This window comes from Indicator indicator, chromosome 10 (genome assembly GCF_027791375.1).
Source record: "Indicator indicator isolate 239-I01 chromosome 10, UM_Iind_1.1, whole genome shotgun sequence".
In the NCBI taxonomy this organism is placed as follows: Eukaryota; Metazoa; Chordata; class Aves; order Piciformes; family Indicatoridae; genus Indicator; species Indicator indicator.
Genome location: NC_072019.1, coordinates 26,507,610 through 26,524,453, shown reverse-complemented (window position 1 = coordinate 26,524,453; position 16,844 = coordinate 26,507,610). Strand labels below are relative to the sequence as shown.

At 42.2% G+C, this 16,844-nt stretch overlaps 1 protein-coding gene across 1 annotated transcript in view; it reads left to right on the top strand.

Annotated features, from left to right (window-relative positions):
- DOCK7 (dedicator of cytokinesis 7) overlaps positions 1 to 16,844 on the top strand; it is a 120,039-nt gene that overhangs the window by 29,168 nt on the left and 74,027 nt on the right. The window contains exons 3-12 of the mRNA XM_054384559.1: positions 1,054 to 1,229; positions 2,223 to 2,291; positions 5,116 to 5,245; positions 5,351 to 5,563; positions 6,195 to 6,280; positions 8,396 to 8,462; positions 9,715 to 9,864; positions 11,762 to 11,842; positions 13,636 to 13,801; positions 14,462 to 14,604. Of these exons, the coding sequence (XP_054240534.1) occupies positions 1,054 to 1,229; positions 2,223 to 2,291; positions 5,116 to 5,245; positions 5,351 to 5,563; positions 6,195 to 6,280; positions 8,396 to 8,462; positions 9,715 to 9,864; positions 11,762 to 11,842; positions 13,636 to 13,801; positions 14,462 to 14,604 (1,281 nt within the window). The remainder of the gene's footprint in view (positions 1 to 1,053; positions 1,230 to 2,222; positions 2,292 to 5,115; positions 5,246 to 5,350; positions 5,564 to 6,194; positions 6,281 to 8,395; positions 8,463 to 9,714; positions 9,865 to 11,761; positions 11,843 to 13,635; positions 13,802 to 14,461; positions 14,605 to 16,844) is intronic.

Here is a 16,844-nt window from a genome sequence, read left to right as displayed (position 1 = left end):
CCTACAGGAAGGCTGGAGAGGGACTGTTCATTAGGGTCTTAGAGCATGGTAATAACAAATCTGAAGTCATACACATGGGAAATAAAGTGCAGAGCTTTTTTTTGATGCAAACTAACGAATTTCTTAACATACACATGCTTCTAAAAAATTGTTGTTTTTTTTAAACTATGATATGTTTGAAAGAAATACCCAGACAAATACCAGATAAAAGACATGAAAACCAGCTCTGTGATATGTATTAGCTAAGGTTATCACCACCAACCTGATGTGAGATCAAATTCCTTGAATGCTGCATCCATTTCTGGTATCCCCATCATAAAATTGGACATGGAGCTGTCGGAGCAAGTCCAGAGGAGGGCCACAAAGGTGATCCAAGGGCTGGAGTACCTCTGTCATGAGAACAAGCTGAGGGAGCTGGGATTGTTCAGCCTAGAGAAGACTCTGGGGGAACCTTGTAGCTGCCTTCCAATACCTGAAGGGATCCTACAGGAAGGCTGCAGAGGGACTTTTCGTGAGGGTGTCTAGCAACAGAAGGGGAATGGTTTGAAGCTGATGGAGACCAGGTTTAGACTGAATTTTAGGAGGTTCTTTGTGCTGTTTGTTAATTGTAAATCCCTGTAAATCCTGTAAATACTGTATATTTGTATATACTCATTGCATTTCATTGGAGATTGTAGTTTTGCCTGTGAATATAGCTTTCATTTGCTTCCACCTGAGCTAGTCCTGCAAAGTTAGTGTTTTGGGAGGGCAATTTTCAACCCACCACAGTTCTTAAATAGCAGGATGGTGAGACTCTGAAATAGATGTCCCAAGGAGATTGTGCATGCTTCCTCCCTGGGGCTGTTCAAGGCCAGGTTGGATGAAGCCTTGAGCAGCCAAACCTAGTTGAGAGGCATCCCATCCCATGGCAGGGAGGTTGGAGATGATCTCTAAGGTATCTTCCAACCTAAGTCAGAAGGCAGAAGAGCTGGTTTAAAAAACAAATGGTTACGTGCCCGTGATCTTTCCTTTGTTCCTTGTTTTAAGACCCTTCCATGGCTTGTCTTTGCCCAGGTGCCACTCACCGAAGCAGTGGACCCAGTTGAGTTGGAGGACTACCTTATCACACACCCCATTACAGTGGAGACTGGACCTCTGAGAGACTTGCTTGAGTTCCCTCCCGATGACATCGAGGTTGTGTACACCCCCCGAGAGTGTCGAACGCTCGTGTCTGCTGTGCCTGAGGAGAGGTAGGAGGTGGCCAGGTGACACTGGGCAGAGGGCAACTTAATGAGGTTCAGAAAAGGCAAGTGTAGAGCTCTGCACCTGGGGAGGGATAGCTCCCTGCAGCAGTACAGGCTGGGAGTTGACCTGCTGGAAAGTAGCTTCATGAAGAAGCACCTAAGAGTCCTGGTAGACAAGAAGATACAGATGGGACAGCAATGTGCCCCTGTGGCCAAGAAGGCCAGTGGTCTCTGGGGGTGCATTAAGAAGAGTGTGTCCAACAGGTGGAGGGAGGTTCCCCTCCCCCTCTACTCTGCCCTAGTGAGACCACACCTGGATTATTGAGTCCAGTTCTGGGCTCCCCACTTGATTCAAGAGAGACAGGGAACTACTGGAGAGAGTCCAATGGAGGGCCACAAAGATGCTGAGGGGCCTTGGAGCATCTCTGTGATGAGGAAAGGCAGAGTGACATGGGGCTGTTTAACCTGGAGAAGAGCAGCCTGAGAGGGGATCTTGGTAATGTTTACAAATATCTGAAGGGTGAATGTAAAGAAGAAGGTGCCAGTCTCTTTTCAGTGGTGCCCTGTGATAATACAAAGGGCAATGGGCATAAACTGGAACCCAGGAGGTTCCATCTGAACGAGAGGAGAAACTTCTTTGGTGTGAGGGTGCCAGAGCCCTAGAGCAGGCTGCCCAGAGATGTTGTGGAGTCTCCTTCTCTACGGGCTTTCAAAACCCACCTGGATGTGTTCCTCTGTGGCCTGCCCTAGGTGATCCTGCTTTGGTGGGGGGGGAGCAGAGTGGATAACCTCCAGAGGTCCCTTCCAACCCCCCCATGATTCTATGGCACCTTGCTCAAGAATTCTGTATTAGAGGATCTGCAAGGCTGAAGCCTGGAGGTTTTGGCTGTTAATGCCTGGCAGGCTGAACAGAAGCCTACTAAGTGGAAGTTTGTACATTTAGAAGTCATTACCATGTCTGTGGTTCTGGAGGTGTTTTTTCTTTTATTCTCTTACCAGTGAGATGGATCCTCATGTGAGGGACTGCGTAAGAAGTTACACAGAAGACTGGGCGATTGTCAACAGAAAGTGAGTTCCTCTGTGGTATTTGGCAGCTTGGTTTCCTATTTAAATGTTTGCAGGTTGGCTAGCTGGTATGAGGAAGCTCAAAAATGATTGTTCTGGCCATTGATTCCATGTGCCATGGCTTTTAGTTGCCTGGCTCAGCTGAACTGATACTTTGTGTTTAGCTGAAGTGATGCTTTGTGATTTGAAAATTAGATCTCAAAACCCTTTGGGGCATCTTTGGAAATCTAGGCCATTGTAGTCAAAAGTTGCTCCTTTAGAATGGTAGAGAAATTAGGGAATGTAAGCAAGTAAAATGACTGTCAACTTTTGTTTCTTTCTTTGTTCCATATGCTTTTAGCTCTTTTTAGAGAGCAGTTGGATTAATTTTGTAACAATGTAAGATTTAATCTGCCCTTACAACCACTAATAGATAAGGTGCCCTCTGCAGCTTTTATTGGTTCCCAAAGAGACTTTGAGAAAGTATGTAATTCAAATAAATAATTGTTAATATTTGCACTATCTCAGCATTTACCTAAGAAGTTAGCAGCTCAGAAACTCTGCATTGATTAATTTATGCAAATTAGTAGGAAGCTTCCTGAGTAGCTTTACTTGGAACCTACACTCTCTTGGATGATTGAAAGTCTGATGACTTCAAGAGCTACTATCAAGGAGCAAGTGATCCATGTGATGTGCATCACCTACAAATGACTTGACTACAGCTACATCTCTGCCTTTGTGGCAGCTGCTACAATTCACTGGTTTAATGTTGTCCTGAGAACCACTTTCAGGGGATGCTGAAGATATACTTTGCAGTGCTAAGATGACATAATAAAAAATGTATTTTGTAATCTCATACCAAAACCAAACAAACACCCAGAAAGAAACTCAAGAGAGAGATGCTTATTAACTCCCAGCTTTTGTGGGCATAGTAGACTTGGACAATGTGAGCCACCTAGCCTGCACACCCCATGGTTTCTCAGGGTCTTTTCCTAGTACCTGCAATACCTGACTGTGATTCTTGCAGTGAAGAGGTTTAGCTGGAGGCAGCAGAGGTTTCTGTCCTGTGCCCATCAGCTGTGAGTTGCACTTGGGGAAGGCCTGCAGCTAAAGTCATCAGAGTTACCTGAGTGGGTTGAAGGTGTGATGAGTGATTGCTGAACTGCAGTCAGAATCTGTCATGCTGCTCCAGAGGAGAGACACTTCCATAAATATCCATAGCAATTTTGACTTGGATAAATTCATGGCAGTGTACTGGGACCCTCCTACTGAGTCATGAGGTTCAGAATGGACCCCTTTGTTTTTCTTTCCTGATGGACCTTAGGTATGGCTGGATCCAGTCTTAGTCCCAGACTTGGTCAGAGGTTTATGTCTAAAGGATTTAGACACATGGACTTCATTAGTATTAATTCAGTATTCTGTCCATCACTTACCAAGGATCTGATGTGAATAAGGGGTCTCACTGCCTTGGGCGAGGAAGGATCTCTTAGTCTCAGGTGAAGAATCCCACCCCTTGAGGGTGCTCAAGGGGATTCACCTGCTGTGCAGTCCAATTGCCATCCAGGGAAAACTCAAACTGGGCTCATCCATTGTTCTGTTGCTGGTGAAAGGTCTTGTTGCTTTGAGGAGCAGCCCTGAGAGGTGCCCCAGCTGAAGGGAAGATCGTCCCCATGCAGCCACACTGCTGAGCAAGGAGAGCTCAAAGGAGGCTCACTTAGGCTATCTCATTCATGGGACAAAGTGGTTGGTTCTTAGTCACATTGCCTACAATGGGAAAGGTGTGCTTGAGACTCCTCATACCTACAACTTTCTTTGTCCTTGATACATGACTCTTGGAGGAGCCACCCACTATTCATTCATTAATTGCATGATGGGTGTTCCAAGCTTGTGTGCATCGGTGCTAACTGGGTCACTCTGATCCTTTGTGGATTTCCTAGAGAAGTACAGCTTGGGCCTTCACCTCCTTTGGAGCCTGTGCCAAACTGCTGGTGGTTTGATTAAGGGGAGATAAAGTGCATCCCATCACTATGCAGCTTAAGGAAGGAAAATGCTTTCCTCCTTTTCCTCCTCTCTTTCATTAGTTCCTGCCAGCACCTCCATGAAAAATGTGCATCCTGTGCATCCTTCTGTGGTAGCTTCAGTAACAGGGCAGGATAAGAACTTCTAGAGGCGACCCCAGCAGTGCTTCAGGAGCTGACTTACAGCACATGTTGTGAGGCTCTGGCCATATGTGTGTGTAAATATAGACACAGTGCCAGTTGGTATCCAAACATTTGTTAGTCAAAGAGATCTGATCTTGTCAGCTACAGCAGCCAGACTGTTTACTAGCAAGCGCTCTTACACCCTGGTGAACTCTGAAGGCCCTGATTCTGCTTGTAAAGATGCTATGGGAAGATGCTCATTTTAGTTGGGCTTGGAAAGTTCCATGTTTTCCAGAGGTGCTCAGGACTCCTGAACTTCATGCAATGTTACCTCAAGTTTTGATTTTCAAGCTACTAACGTTTCCTGCTCCACGTCAGTTCTCGCTCCATCAGAACCTCATGCTCTGGGCCTGTTCTAAGCTTGGCATCACAATCACACATTTTATGATGACCTTAATTGGCCATTGATAATTCTTCTTTTGACATCACCCATGGTTGTTTTACAGTTGAACAGAGTCACATTGTAATGCTGCTTGTTGGATGATTATCCAGCTATACTGGAGGGTGACTGGAAATACTGTTTCCAGAGAGCAGCTTATGCTTTGAGAGAACCCACACTGATAATACTGGGTTTGTTCTGGGATTCTGCTTCTGGGTGTGGGGTCAAAAAGCATGCTAAGAATGCATTTGAAATACTTTGCTTTCAGATACCACAAGCTGGGAACTGGATTTAATCCCAACACCTTAGACAAACAGAAGGAGAGGCAAAAGGGGCTCCCCAAACAGATCTTTGAGTCTGACGAAGCTCCAGATGGCAACAGTTACCAGGATGAACAAGTAATGTGCCTTTAAAACCCTGCTGCATGAAAGCTAATTTGTAGCTGCATTTAGAAGTGCAGTCCCTTTCCTGTTGTGAGCTGCTTTTTGTTTGTTGAATCCCAGGATGAGCTCAAACGCCGTTCAATGTCGATTGACGACACCCCCCGGGGCAGCTGGGCCTGCAGTATTTTTGATCTGAAGAACTCCCTTCCAGACGCCCTTCTTCCAAACTTACTGGACCGAACCCCAAATGAAGAGATCGACCACCACAACGAAGATCAGAGGAAGTCCAGTAGGCACAAGGAACTTTTTGCACTACATCCAGCACCAGATGAGGTAGTTTTACATGCCTGTGGTGAGATGTAAGCAGTGAAGGGTATAGGAAGCGTGAAAGCTGTCTGTCTGCCATGGGTTTGATAGACTTATAGAATGGTTTGGGGTGGAAGGGACCTTAGAGATCATCTAGTTCCAACCCCACTCACCATGGGAGAGACACATTCCCCTAGACCAGGTTGCTCAAGGCCTCATCCAGTCTGGCCCTGAACACCTCCATGGGAGGAACATTCCCCTGGGCAACCTGTTTCAGTGTTTTGCCACCCTCACTGTAAAGAATTTAATACCCATTCTAAATCTCCCCTCCTCGAGCTTCAATCAATTCCCTGTCTTAAGATCACCTGTTTTTAATATCCATGAGGACTTGAGCTATTTAGTGTTGCATATTTTTTAGCATATTGTCTTGACATAGACCTTATTTCTGAAGATTGGTTTTCCTTTATGGTTATGCAATGCCCTGTAATGTAGAAACATGAAAGGGATTTAATTTAGCATATTTATAGCTGCTGCTGAATGCCACATGCTGGTAAGCCTCAGATTAAATTGGTGCTAGTGTCTTGGAAGAAAAAAGTGATGCATGTGTTTGCTTCATAATGCTATTAATGGTTTGTACAAGCGTTGTCTCTAATTTCAGGAGGAGCCTATAGAACGACTTTGTGTCCCTGAAGTACCCAAAGAACACTTTGGCCAAAGACTCCTGGTGAAGTGTTTGTCCCTTAAGTAAGTAACACTCAAACAGACAGCTGCATTGAAATTGAGAGTTTAAATCTGCCTTGGTATCCATATGTATCTGGAATAACTCTGCTGCCTTGTTTGTTACCTTTGAAGGGGTGTAACGTGGTTTGGTGGTGTTACAGGTTAGTTCTGTAAAGGATAAGTTACACATTGTATCAAACACTTAAATTTTCAAGACTTTCTTAGTATTGATGTGACACAGAAAATATTTACCATTTCTGTGTTGCTTTCCAGCCAGTCTATAGCTATTACCTGAGCCTTGCTGCCAGCACATATGCCTCACTACACTCATTCAGAGCTCTGAAGCTGGCCACTCATTGGTGTTCATCTCTGCAGTGAGGATGTTTAAAAGGGGGGAAAAAGAAAAGAAAATACTAAAAAGGCTTAAGCCTTAAAACATAGAACAACCAAAGATTTGCCAAAGTTTAGGCTCAACAACCTTGACTGTGTCCCTTTAAGAGCGAAGACTTTATATACTTAGCAAGCATTAACTGGAGGAATAGAAACCTGTTAAACAAGTTTAATGAAGTGGAGCTCCTGAATATAGGGTTACCTGCAGCTGGTTCATTGCCTATAACTCTTCTCTAATAACACAAGGTAAAATTTTACTGTTATTCCCTTGGAGAAATAAAGTACAAAACTGATTTTCCACTCTGCTGTATTCATCTTCTGTGTCCTCAGTTAGGTCAACCCTTCTTATTAGAGAGCTCCAGTTAGACTACATTGTGGCTCATAACTGAGATATATGTGTGGGATGTATCTCCTGCTCGTAGAGTACTCCAGGACCTAATATAGCCATAGAGATGAACTGATTTTGCAGCCTTTTATGAGCTGGAACAACATAATATGGAGTAGCAGTGGAGCTTCCTCTCCAAAAGATGGTATCTTTTAGCATAAATAAGTCAGATGCTGGGAATTAATGATTTCTGCTGTTTAAGCATCTCCTGCTAACTGTAAATTTATAGCAAATCTGCCCAGGTGTGTGCTTGTTTGTGCACCACAGTTATCTCTGAAACTGCCCTAACAGTTGCACTTTTTTAGTGGCACAAAAAAGAAGCACATAGTCCTTTCCTGAGGGAGAAGGCTTAAGATGATCTAACCAGGGTCATTTTCAGGTTCATCACACTTTTGTTGCAAAACTAGACAAGATACCTATTTGGGGATGTAGTTTTGTATATTGTTCTCCCTCTTGACAGAAAGAGTCCTAGGCTGAAAAGCTGAGAACTCTATGCAAGGACTGGATCCATGAGGGTATCCCACCCTGGATTGGGCATTAATGTCATGGGGAGGCTGTGCAGACAGGAGAACGGCATTCCAGCCTCTGCTTACTTTGGTGTAGGGAGAGGTTTTGAATGGTTTTTAATTTTTTTATCCTCCCAGGTGATTAAAACGGTAACTGTAGCTCTTTTTAGTAGGTTAGTGTGGTCCTTGGAAGCCTTTCTGTTAGCACAGGCACTTGGTAACAGTTACTTTGGCAAACCAACACCTTTCTAAGAGAGTTTTTGAGACACTGGTGTTTTCTGACAGAAGTTAAATGTTGAAAATTGCCCGGATATCCATCCCTGACTCTCCAGAGGGAGGAGGTTTCTGGCCAGTAATGGTGAGAAGACCAGTTGGCCATTTAGCAGTGTCATCAGGTCAGCACAGTAAATGAGCACACAGGGCAGCTTCTCAGGGTAACGAGAGGAGCTAAGTGGTCCAGCTGTCCCAATTAATAATTCATCTCCCTTTAAGGAAGCTGTTAGGTTGCTTTGCTTAGCTTTCAAGCAACACTTGGAAGAAGATAAAAGCCTTTGCAGAAGTATGTTTTACGTCCTCTGACCCTAATCCCAACCTTTCTGTTGGGTCAGTGAGTTGAAATGGCTTTTGGAAGGCCCAGGGAGCACCAATGCATGTCCTGGTGGAAGGGAGCAGAGGTCATGCAGAGGGAGAAAGAGTTGGGGAAAGATAAGGGAGCAAGATCCTTCTCAACAGCAGCAAGCTGTTAGGTTGGTTCAGCTGTTCCTGGCATAGATTAACAGTGGTCAGCCATCACTTAAGTATTTAGGGAGAGGGTGGGTAATGCAAGTCAACTGATTTGATGTGTTTCTTTCTTTCAAGATTTGAAATAGAAATCGAGCCCATTTTTGCAAGTTTGGCTTTGTACGATGTTAAGGAAAAGAAAAAGGTAGGTTTTTAATTACCTGAGTGTTGTCATTGCCATTGAAAACGAATTGAAAAAGAAAAAGGGGGAGAAATTAGTTCTGGAAAAAAAAATCTATGTGAAGGTAGTGAGTACTAGTGGTTGGAAGAATGAGGAAGGTATTTCCTGAACTGTCCTGTGTGGTGTTCTTCTACTGCTTAGTAAAGTGGCTGAAGTATAACAGCTTTTCTAAAAATATTATCCAATATGTGAGTGCCTGAAATCAGAATATATATATTGTCCAATCTTGGCTTTCAAAGAGAGAACTTAAGTAACTGAAACCTTTTATTTAGATTAAGTTTTTATGACTTTCTTAATCCCTTTTTCATGCTTCAGCTTGGTGTCTGTCCAAGTTACGTTTCAATAACGCACAAGGAAGTCCTACGTGCTAAAGTTGCCAAAATCAAAACAAAACTGAGGAGTCTTTCCAAGACCTGAGTTACAGGAAATGCGGAATACATTTATTCCCCTATTTATGTTCTGTAGTTAATATTTGAAGAGTCTCTTGCTTTTCCTAATTCAAGATATTAGCAGCAGTAGAGAGAAAAATGTTAAAAATATGCATCCTGACATTTATCTCTTTAAGACTTGAATTTAATGCATTGAGTTTCAAGTTATGTAGATGAGAGTGTGTGGAATATTATGTGAACTTTGTTTAATATTTAAATCACATTTCATAAGCCAATTTTATCATCTCATTACTCCATGATTTTTTTTTGGTGTGCTCCTAGCATGGTAAGTTCTTTAGTGACCTCTGGTGTTGATAACCAGCTCACATTCATTTTGGCTTTGAAGCCTTGATGCAGTGGAGGAGTTGATGTTTCAGCCTGGAAACTCAATGTCTGTCTTCCAAAATCTGGTGGTTTTGGGGTTTTGGGATTTTTTTTTCTGTGAATGATCTTAAAGATCATTTTCTGTTTTAGTCCTTGGGTATTTTCAATTCAGATAGCAATTGTAATTCTTAGTTCTGGGATAGAACTACTTACCTTGCAGGAGCTGGAGGAGATTTCATGAGTCGTATGGATTGCTTGCTCCATTTCCTTTATCCTTTCCCACTGCTCTGCCTTGATTTCTTAGTGAAAAGGCCTTTGTTCTTTTTCTTTTTATACATGGTTTGAAAGGAGGCACTGTTGATAGTTTTTCACTTGTGTTTCCAAATTGTCTGTTGTGTTTTTGAAGAGTCTACTAGAAATAAAAAGTGTAACTAATGCTTGAAACCACCCAACTTCTTCCTTAGATTTCAGAGAATTTCTACTTTGATTTAAACTCTGAACAAATGAAGGGAATGCTGCGTCCACATGTCCCCCCTGCTGCTATATCCACCCTGGCCAGGTCTGCCATCTTCTCAATCACTTATCCCTCTCAAGATGTCTTTCTAGTAATAAAGGTAAGAAACACCAGAGAAATGTCTATTTTTAAAGATAAAATATAAACAAATCTGGCTGACTAGCCCCTGACTTCTTGTTTCCATTTGAGAGCAGAATTCTAATCTCAAAAGCATAGGCACCAACATTAGAGAATTCTGTTTCATTTCAGATATTCTCTCTTAGTATGTTTGCTTCCTTTGTAACAAGAACAGCTCAGTGGAGATCTGCATTATTGTATTATTGAAAACCTGAAAAGAGCACAAAGGTTTGCTTGATATAAAGCAGCTTTCTGGGGCTTGATCTTGGTTTTCATGTGAAACAATGTGCTGACTCTTTAAGATGATAGATAAGTGAGTGATTTAAAAATATATATTGATCTGGATCTCATTTCAAGAATGATATATACCTTTAAGCCAGATTTCCAAATGTCTTTAAGAATTGAAATTGCTAGGAGACTGAGATCCATAACTGAAATAAAATGCCACATTGGTCAATCCTGGAACAAAGTATACAAAGGAAAAAGTAATTTTTCTCTTTATTCATTCGATTCAATGAGTGCACTAATGGTACTAGTTCAGATTGGCATTTGAATCAGTTTTGCCAGCTGGTCTTAACATAAAAATCATCCTGTTGTAAAAAGAGGACTTGGAAGACATGCTTCCAGTTCCCAGGCAGGGGTGACACAGCCTGTTGGCTGTCAACTCTGGATTAAGGCTTGTGCAAGTTCTTCAGCAGTTGCTTCTTAGATAAGCTTTTGAAAAGGCATTAAGGCTTTGTGGCATGACAAGAGATGAGAATAAGGCTTTCACTAATGTAGGAGCATCCTCTGATCTCCAATTTTGGGTATGGTCCTCTGAATTCCTTCTAAAAATCATGTTTTGCCTGTGAAAACATTCACTCTCCTGATTTTTACAAGGTAGGAGGGAGAGAGAACTCCCATTTGGAGATGGGGATGTCTCCAAAAGAGCTTGTAGGACTGCACATTAGTGCTTGTAAAACCAGTGAGCTAAGAGGAGCTGGTGGCTTGGGAGATGTTTTGATTTTTCTACTGAATAGGGTGTAGTCAGGGGTAAGTAAGATGGATACACAGCATGCCTTGATGGGTCAGTTCTCACTTGGGTCTTACTGGGAAACCACTTTTCAGACAGCTGGTGTTGCTGGTGTAAGCTCAGCAGGGAGTGGAAGGTTTGATGGAGAGTGGGTTTGTTCTTTATATTGTGATAACCTCGTGGAGTTCTACTAGTAGACAAGGATGAAGGCACTTTATAAGCATGGGAGAAATCTGAAGATATTCTAATCTAATAGCAGCATGTGCAGAGTAGCAGGTATGGGAGGGAGGTCTGGGATGCTTCTGAAAGAAACAGTCTTCATGCATGTGATAGGGAAGGTATTGCTATCAGAAACTGAGTGTTAAGCAGTCTTGTGTTACCCAGAGACTTCAGAAGCAGACATCTGCCCTTGGGCTAACTAAGTATTTGACTACTTCATTATCTGATTTAAAAACACACTGATTTAAAGTAGTGCTTGTTGTAGCTGAGTGCATCCAAGTCACCTTTTTGTACTGCTGTAATAGGTCTTTAGTATGGAAAAGAGAGTAAGAACAGAATTCTGCAAATGATGATGATGAAGACAGTGAAAGGTATCTTAAAGACTTAAAAATGAGCTGAAAGTGGCTCTAAACCAGATCAAACCAAAGCAAAGTGGTAGATGTTCACTTTGAACCTACATTTTACACTGGTGATCTAGTTATAGCTGGAGTTTTGGGAACTTAGTGGTTCTGATAACTTGAGTTCCCTGACTCACAAAGAGAAATCCAAGCTTTAACTCTTTGGAAAAAAATGATTTTGCATCCTAGAGTTTAATTTAACAATCCTGGCTGGATTCATGTCCTTAAAATTATTGATTTTCCTTTCTCAGCTGGAAAAAGTGTTACAGCAGGGAGATATTGGGGAGTGTGCAGAGCCTTATATGATTTTTAAAGAATCTGATGCAGCAAAGGTAAGAACATTTTTCTCTTCTACCTTGGACTTAACAACCATTGATTGTGTTCTTCTGATTAAAAGGCTCCACTTTAGAATTCAACTAGATTCTTAATTAAAAGGCCAAAAAAGAATCAAAAACCCTTGAATCTTGGTGCCTTATTGGGGTAGACTAGTAAAAGGTCATCAGTTTTTGTGTCTGACAGGGGAGATGTGTGTTACCATCAAGCTCAGTCATCTGTGATGTCCTGTCTCAAAGGATCAGATGTGTGCTTATAGGTCAGGTGAAGGCAGCCTTTGATGTGGATTTGCAGTAAAATTTCAACTTCTCTATTGCTTCTGCAGCTTAACCCCATCTCAGGAGCTCCACCTTCTTCTAGTAGGATTGTAAAGTGGGTGAAATATGTTAACAGGAGGTTTTCCATCAGGCCTGCTTTTGCATTGCAGTGCACTGCTAGCTCTTCTTTTGTTCTGCTATTTTCTGGTCATTTTTTCCCACTAATATTGTAAAGAAGGGCCACACAGCAGGATGAAGCTGTTCTTTTTGCATATAATAAGGGCAGTTTAAAATCTTTATCCTTAAGTGTTTAGGTTTTTTTCATGAACAATGTTCCTTTAATTCCTTCCTTCAACAGCTGGACATTGTCCTTTGCAGCAAAGTCCTGGGCAGTTTAAGGTGCAGTAGATGACATGGACCTGCCCTTAATTTGGCTGATTCTTCTTCTGTCCTTCAAAGACTTTCTGAGTCTCAAAAGTTATTCCTAATTTCTTGTACAACTGGGTTGAGCAAAGTGAAGACCAAAGGGTAATAATGGGGACTGGATGAAGGGCAAAGCAGAGATGCCAAGCCCTTCTTGTGAGCAGAGGCTTTCCATTGTGCCTTTTTCAAAGGAGCTGGGATGTTTATTTGCTAGTTTTGATCAAACTCCAACAAAGTTTTGCCTTCCTAAGGTTCTAATATATTTTCAACTGAAGAAGTGGACATTTTTTTTGTCTTTCTCTTTGTTTATCACTGCACCACAATATGGAAAATCAATATTTTTCACCTCAGGTTTTTGATAACAAAAGTGAAATGCTACATATCCTGTGATCAGTAAGTTAACATGTGCCTAAGTGAAGTTTTAGAATTGGATTTGCAGGATGTTTGGAAATGTAGGTGGAAAAGTGGTTTTTCAAGATCTCCTTCCCAGCAAGGTGCATAAACATGTCCTGAACTAGAGGAATGGGAGCAACAGAGCTCTCACTGTGGTTATGCAGCCTCCTGCCTGGGGACTTCTTAAAGACCTGTGGGTAACAACCTTTCTGAAGTAAAATATTGCTCTTTGATATGCAGAATTATGGAAAACTCCTCTCTTACTCCCTTTTCTCCCTACCAAAACAAGTATGGTAGTGCTTATTTGAGGAATGTTTCTAGTTTTCCATGCATCTTTAGATGATCTGAACACCTGCTGTGTAAAATCACATCACAAAATGTCACTTCAGACTTCACAGAGTAAAATTAATCTTTTCTTGGAAGGCAGTGGGCAGATGAGCTCAGTGGGATTTGAAAGGCTGTTCAGTAGGCTTAAGAGCATGAAGCCAACTGCTCTGACTGCCAAGCTGCCCCCTCTCTGGTACTGGTGGTCTGTTGGCAGTTTGGTGAAGCAAAAGTCCATGTGGATAGCACTCAGCAGTCCTCCTCTAGAAGGTGCTATTGAAACTCAAAGTCATTGCAAGTTAGAAAAGATGCCATTGTCTCTGATTGTGCTCAAGGAATCTTTGTTCCTCATCCTCTCCTTTTAATCTCTCTTGGATTGAATATTTTCTTCCCAGAATAAGGAAAAGCTGGAGAAACTGAAATGCCAGGCAGAGCAGTTTTGCCAAAGACTAGGCAAGTATCGGATGCCTTTTGCCTGGACAGCCATTCACCTGATGAACATCGTGAGCAGCGCTGGGAGCTTGGAAAGAGATTCCACAGAGGTGGAAGTCGGCACAGGAGGTAGGACAGTATCTGGCATCTGCGTTGAGGGCATATGGACAAATCCAGAGTTTACCGTAGTCTTGATTCATACCATTGCTGCTTCTATCACTTTCCTCCCCCTGCCCTAGGCCTTCTGATTGTCTTGGGTCATGGCTGCAATACAACAGCAAAGTCCATGATAATAAATGGATTTATCTTTCAAGGATTTTACAAGCAAACCATCTGTTATATTATTTAAAAGCAAGCTGCTAAGACAGAGAGAGCGTTACAGGCTGATGAACATTTTCCAAAGGAGTGGATTAATCTTTGTGAACCACATAGCTCATCTGAAACTGCTCTTCAGCATCCCCAAAACTGCCAACTTCATCATCTTTCAGAGCAAGAGAAATACATAAATCTCTGCATGATAAAGACTTTTATAATAGCAGTAAGGCACTGGGGTGAGGTTGCTGTGAGGGGAGCAGAAGTAGTCAGCTGTGCTTCATAGCCTCCTGATGCCTCAGGAGTGTGATTGTCTTAGCATACCCACCTCTTCGATCACGCTGATTGCATAATTTCCAAGTGCAGCACCTATCTTTTTGTGTAGAAATCCTGCTTGGAACAAAAGCAGGCTCCTGGGCTATTGTTTTCTCTCTTTTTATTTATTTTTAAATTCCTCCCTCTTTTTATTCTTTGAAGAACGTAAAGGCTCGTGGTCAGAGAGGAGGAATTCCAGTATTGTTGGGAGACGCTCGCTGGAGAGGACCACCAGTGGGGATGAGGCTTGCAATCTGACAAGCTTTAGGCCAGCTACTCTGACAGTGACAAACTTCTTTAAGCAGGTATTGTATGAAGCTGTCTAATCAGAGGAGACTGAGAGGGGATCTTTTGAATGCTGATCAACAGTTAAAGGGTAGGGGGCAAGAGGATGGAGCCAGACTCTTTTCAGTGGTGCCCAGCAATGGGACAAGGGGCACCAGACAGAAACTGGAACCCAGGAGGTTCCATCTGAACACAAAGAGGAAATTCATTGCTGTGAGGGTGCCAGAAGTCTGGAGTAGGCTGCCTAGAGAGGTTGTGGAGTCTCCTTCTCTGGAGAGATTCCAAACCCTGCTGGATGTTGTGATCCTGGGTAACCTGCTGTGGGTCACCCTGCCTGAGGTTGGACTGGGTAATCTCTAGAGGTCCCTTCCAAACCCCACCATGTAGGGATTCTGTGGCTCTCTAATTAAGGAGTTGCTCCTTGGGACAGGGTGATTTGATGATGTGAGGTCAGTTTAAGCCTCAACAACTGATTTGTGGTGCTTTCAATGCAGGAAGTGCCTGTTCCCTGTTCACAGCATCTCTGAACAGCTAGAAGGGAGTTATTGTTTCCTGTGTTTCATTCTGCCAGCAGTGGGCCTATGGGTTGATTCTTTCAATAAGTTACTATGAATAATTACAATATGGAATTTGGAATTATTAGCTGGTTTTGACTTAAATGATAAAGCATCTTTATGGCACAGTGATTTAACCACTACAACTAGGTCTCCCTAGAGGAACACCACTCTATTTTGCTCCAGATTTTTCTAACATGCATTGGAATAATCACTGCCTGGCCTTTTAACAAGCATGTTTGGAAAAATGCACTTGGAAGCAAGTTCACAGAACCTGGGGATAATTTCTTTGGGTTAGTATGTGCCAAAAAAGTATTCCAGATATTTGTCCTAGTCTAGGAGTTTCATGGCCTGTGTCATGATGGTCACATGACTCCTTTTTGTATCATTGGGTAAAGGATAATCCCTTTGAGACATCAGCAGGCTCAGAAGCAGGTTCATCAGTGTGGCTTGAGGTTGGCATCATACCTCTGGACACATCCAGAGAATACTGTGAAAACAAAGCACTTCTGCAGCAGATCTTCTTAGCCACAGCTTGGGATTTTCCTGAGAAGCAGCAGAAAATGTGATTAAATGGAATAAAATTTTTAGTTAAGCTTAGAAAATGGTTTCAGTTCATTAATTTTTGCTAAGGTTTGCTTAATGCCACATCTGGTTAAGGACAATTGTTATTTCAATGTCACCTTTGTGTCTAAAAGGTGTGCAGCCAGATATTTTTTGGGACTGATTTCTCCATCATTTGGGATACAGAAATGTTGATTCTATATATTGAAGGTTGGTTAACCTCTGTGGGTTTTTTTCTGTTTGTTTTGGTTATGTGCCACTTTCACTGTGGGTAGCCAGCCCAAATCTGCTTTTAAATACAGTAGTGTAAATAAGGAGAAATGTCATCAAGGGCATCAAGTTATTCCAGTGCAACCCATGCAAGTGGAGGGTGACTCATGCCTCTGCTGCTCCATGCTTTCCTGAAACTCAGTATGACTGAAACTCTGTGAATGGGGTCCCTGGGGTTTCAGTGACACAGAGCAGCACAGTAAGTTCCTTTCGTTTGGGGATATTGATAAAATCCAGTTCTGTAACTGGTTCACCCAAAATCTGGAAAGAAAAGAGGTATTACAGCATTGCTAATGTAGCCATTCCACTGACCATGTTCTGCAGCCCTCTTTCTGTTGTACACCAGCCCAAGCCTAGTCACTAAGTTAGTTATGATATACAGAAGCATATATTTTTTTGCTTTGTTGAGGTTCTTTTCACTTAGCAGCCTTGAAAACCCTTATTTTATTAATTTATCCATTAGAAATTGCCAAATAATTTAAGATATTAAGTTTCTGATTCTTCCCTGTCTTTTATTTGGTATCCACCCTTCCTTTTCTCCCATTGAATGCTATTAATTGGATACTAACTGGCTTTTTTTTCTGCTTCCATTTGCATTTTTTTTCCTATTGTGATTTGCTACAAAGTTATCAGATATTTTCTGCTTTTGGATAGTTAAAGGGTGGCAAAGTCACATTTTTCTATGCTTCCAAAATGAGCAAAATTCTGAACTACTAGAATGTGGCACAAGGAAGACTGACAGCAGACTCCTTCCACTTCCCACCATTTCTTAACACTTCTCCTGCAGATTAAGGCTCTTTCAGGCTCATACCAAAGACAAGACAGAGGAGGAGGAGTGGGGATCACTATCTGAATGACAGATACTTCTTCAA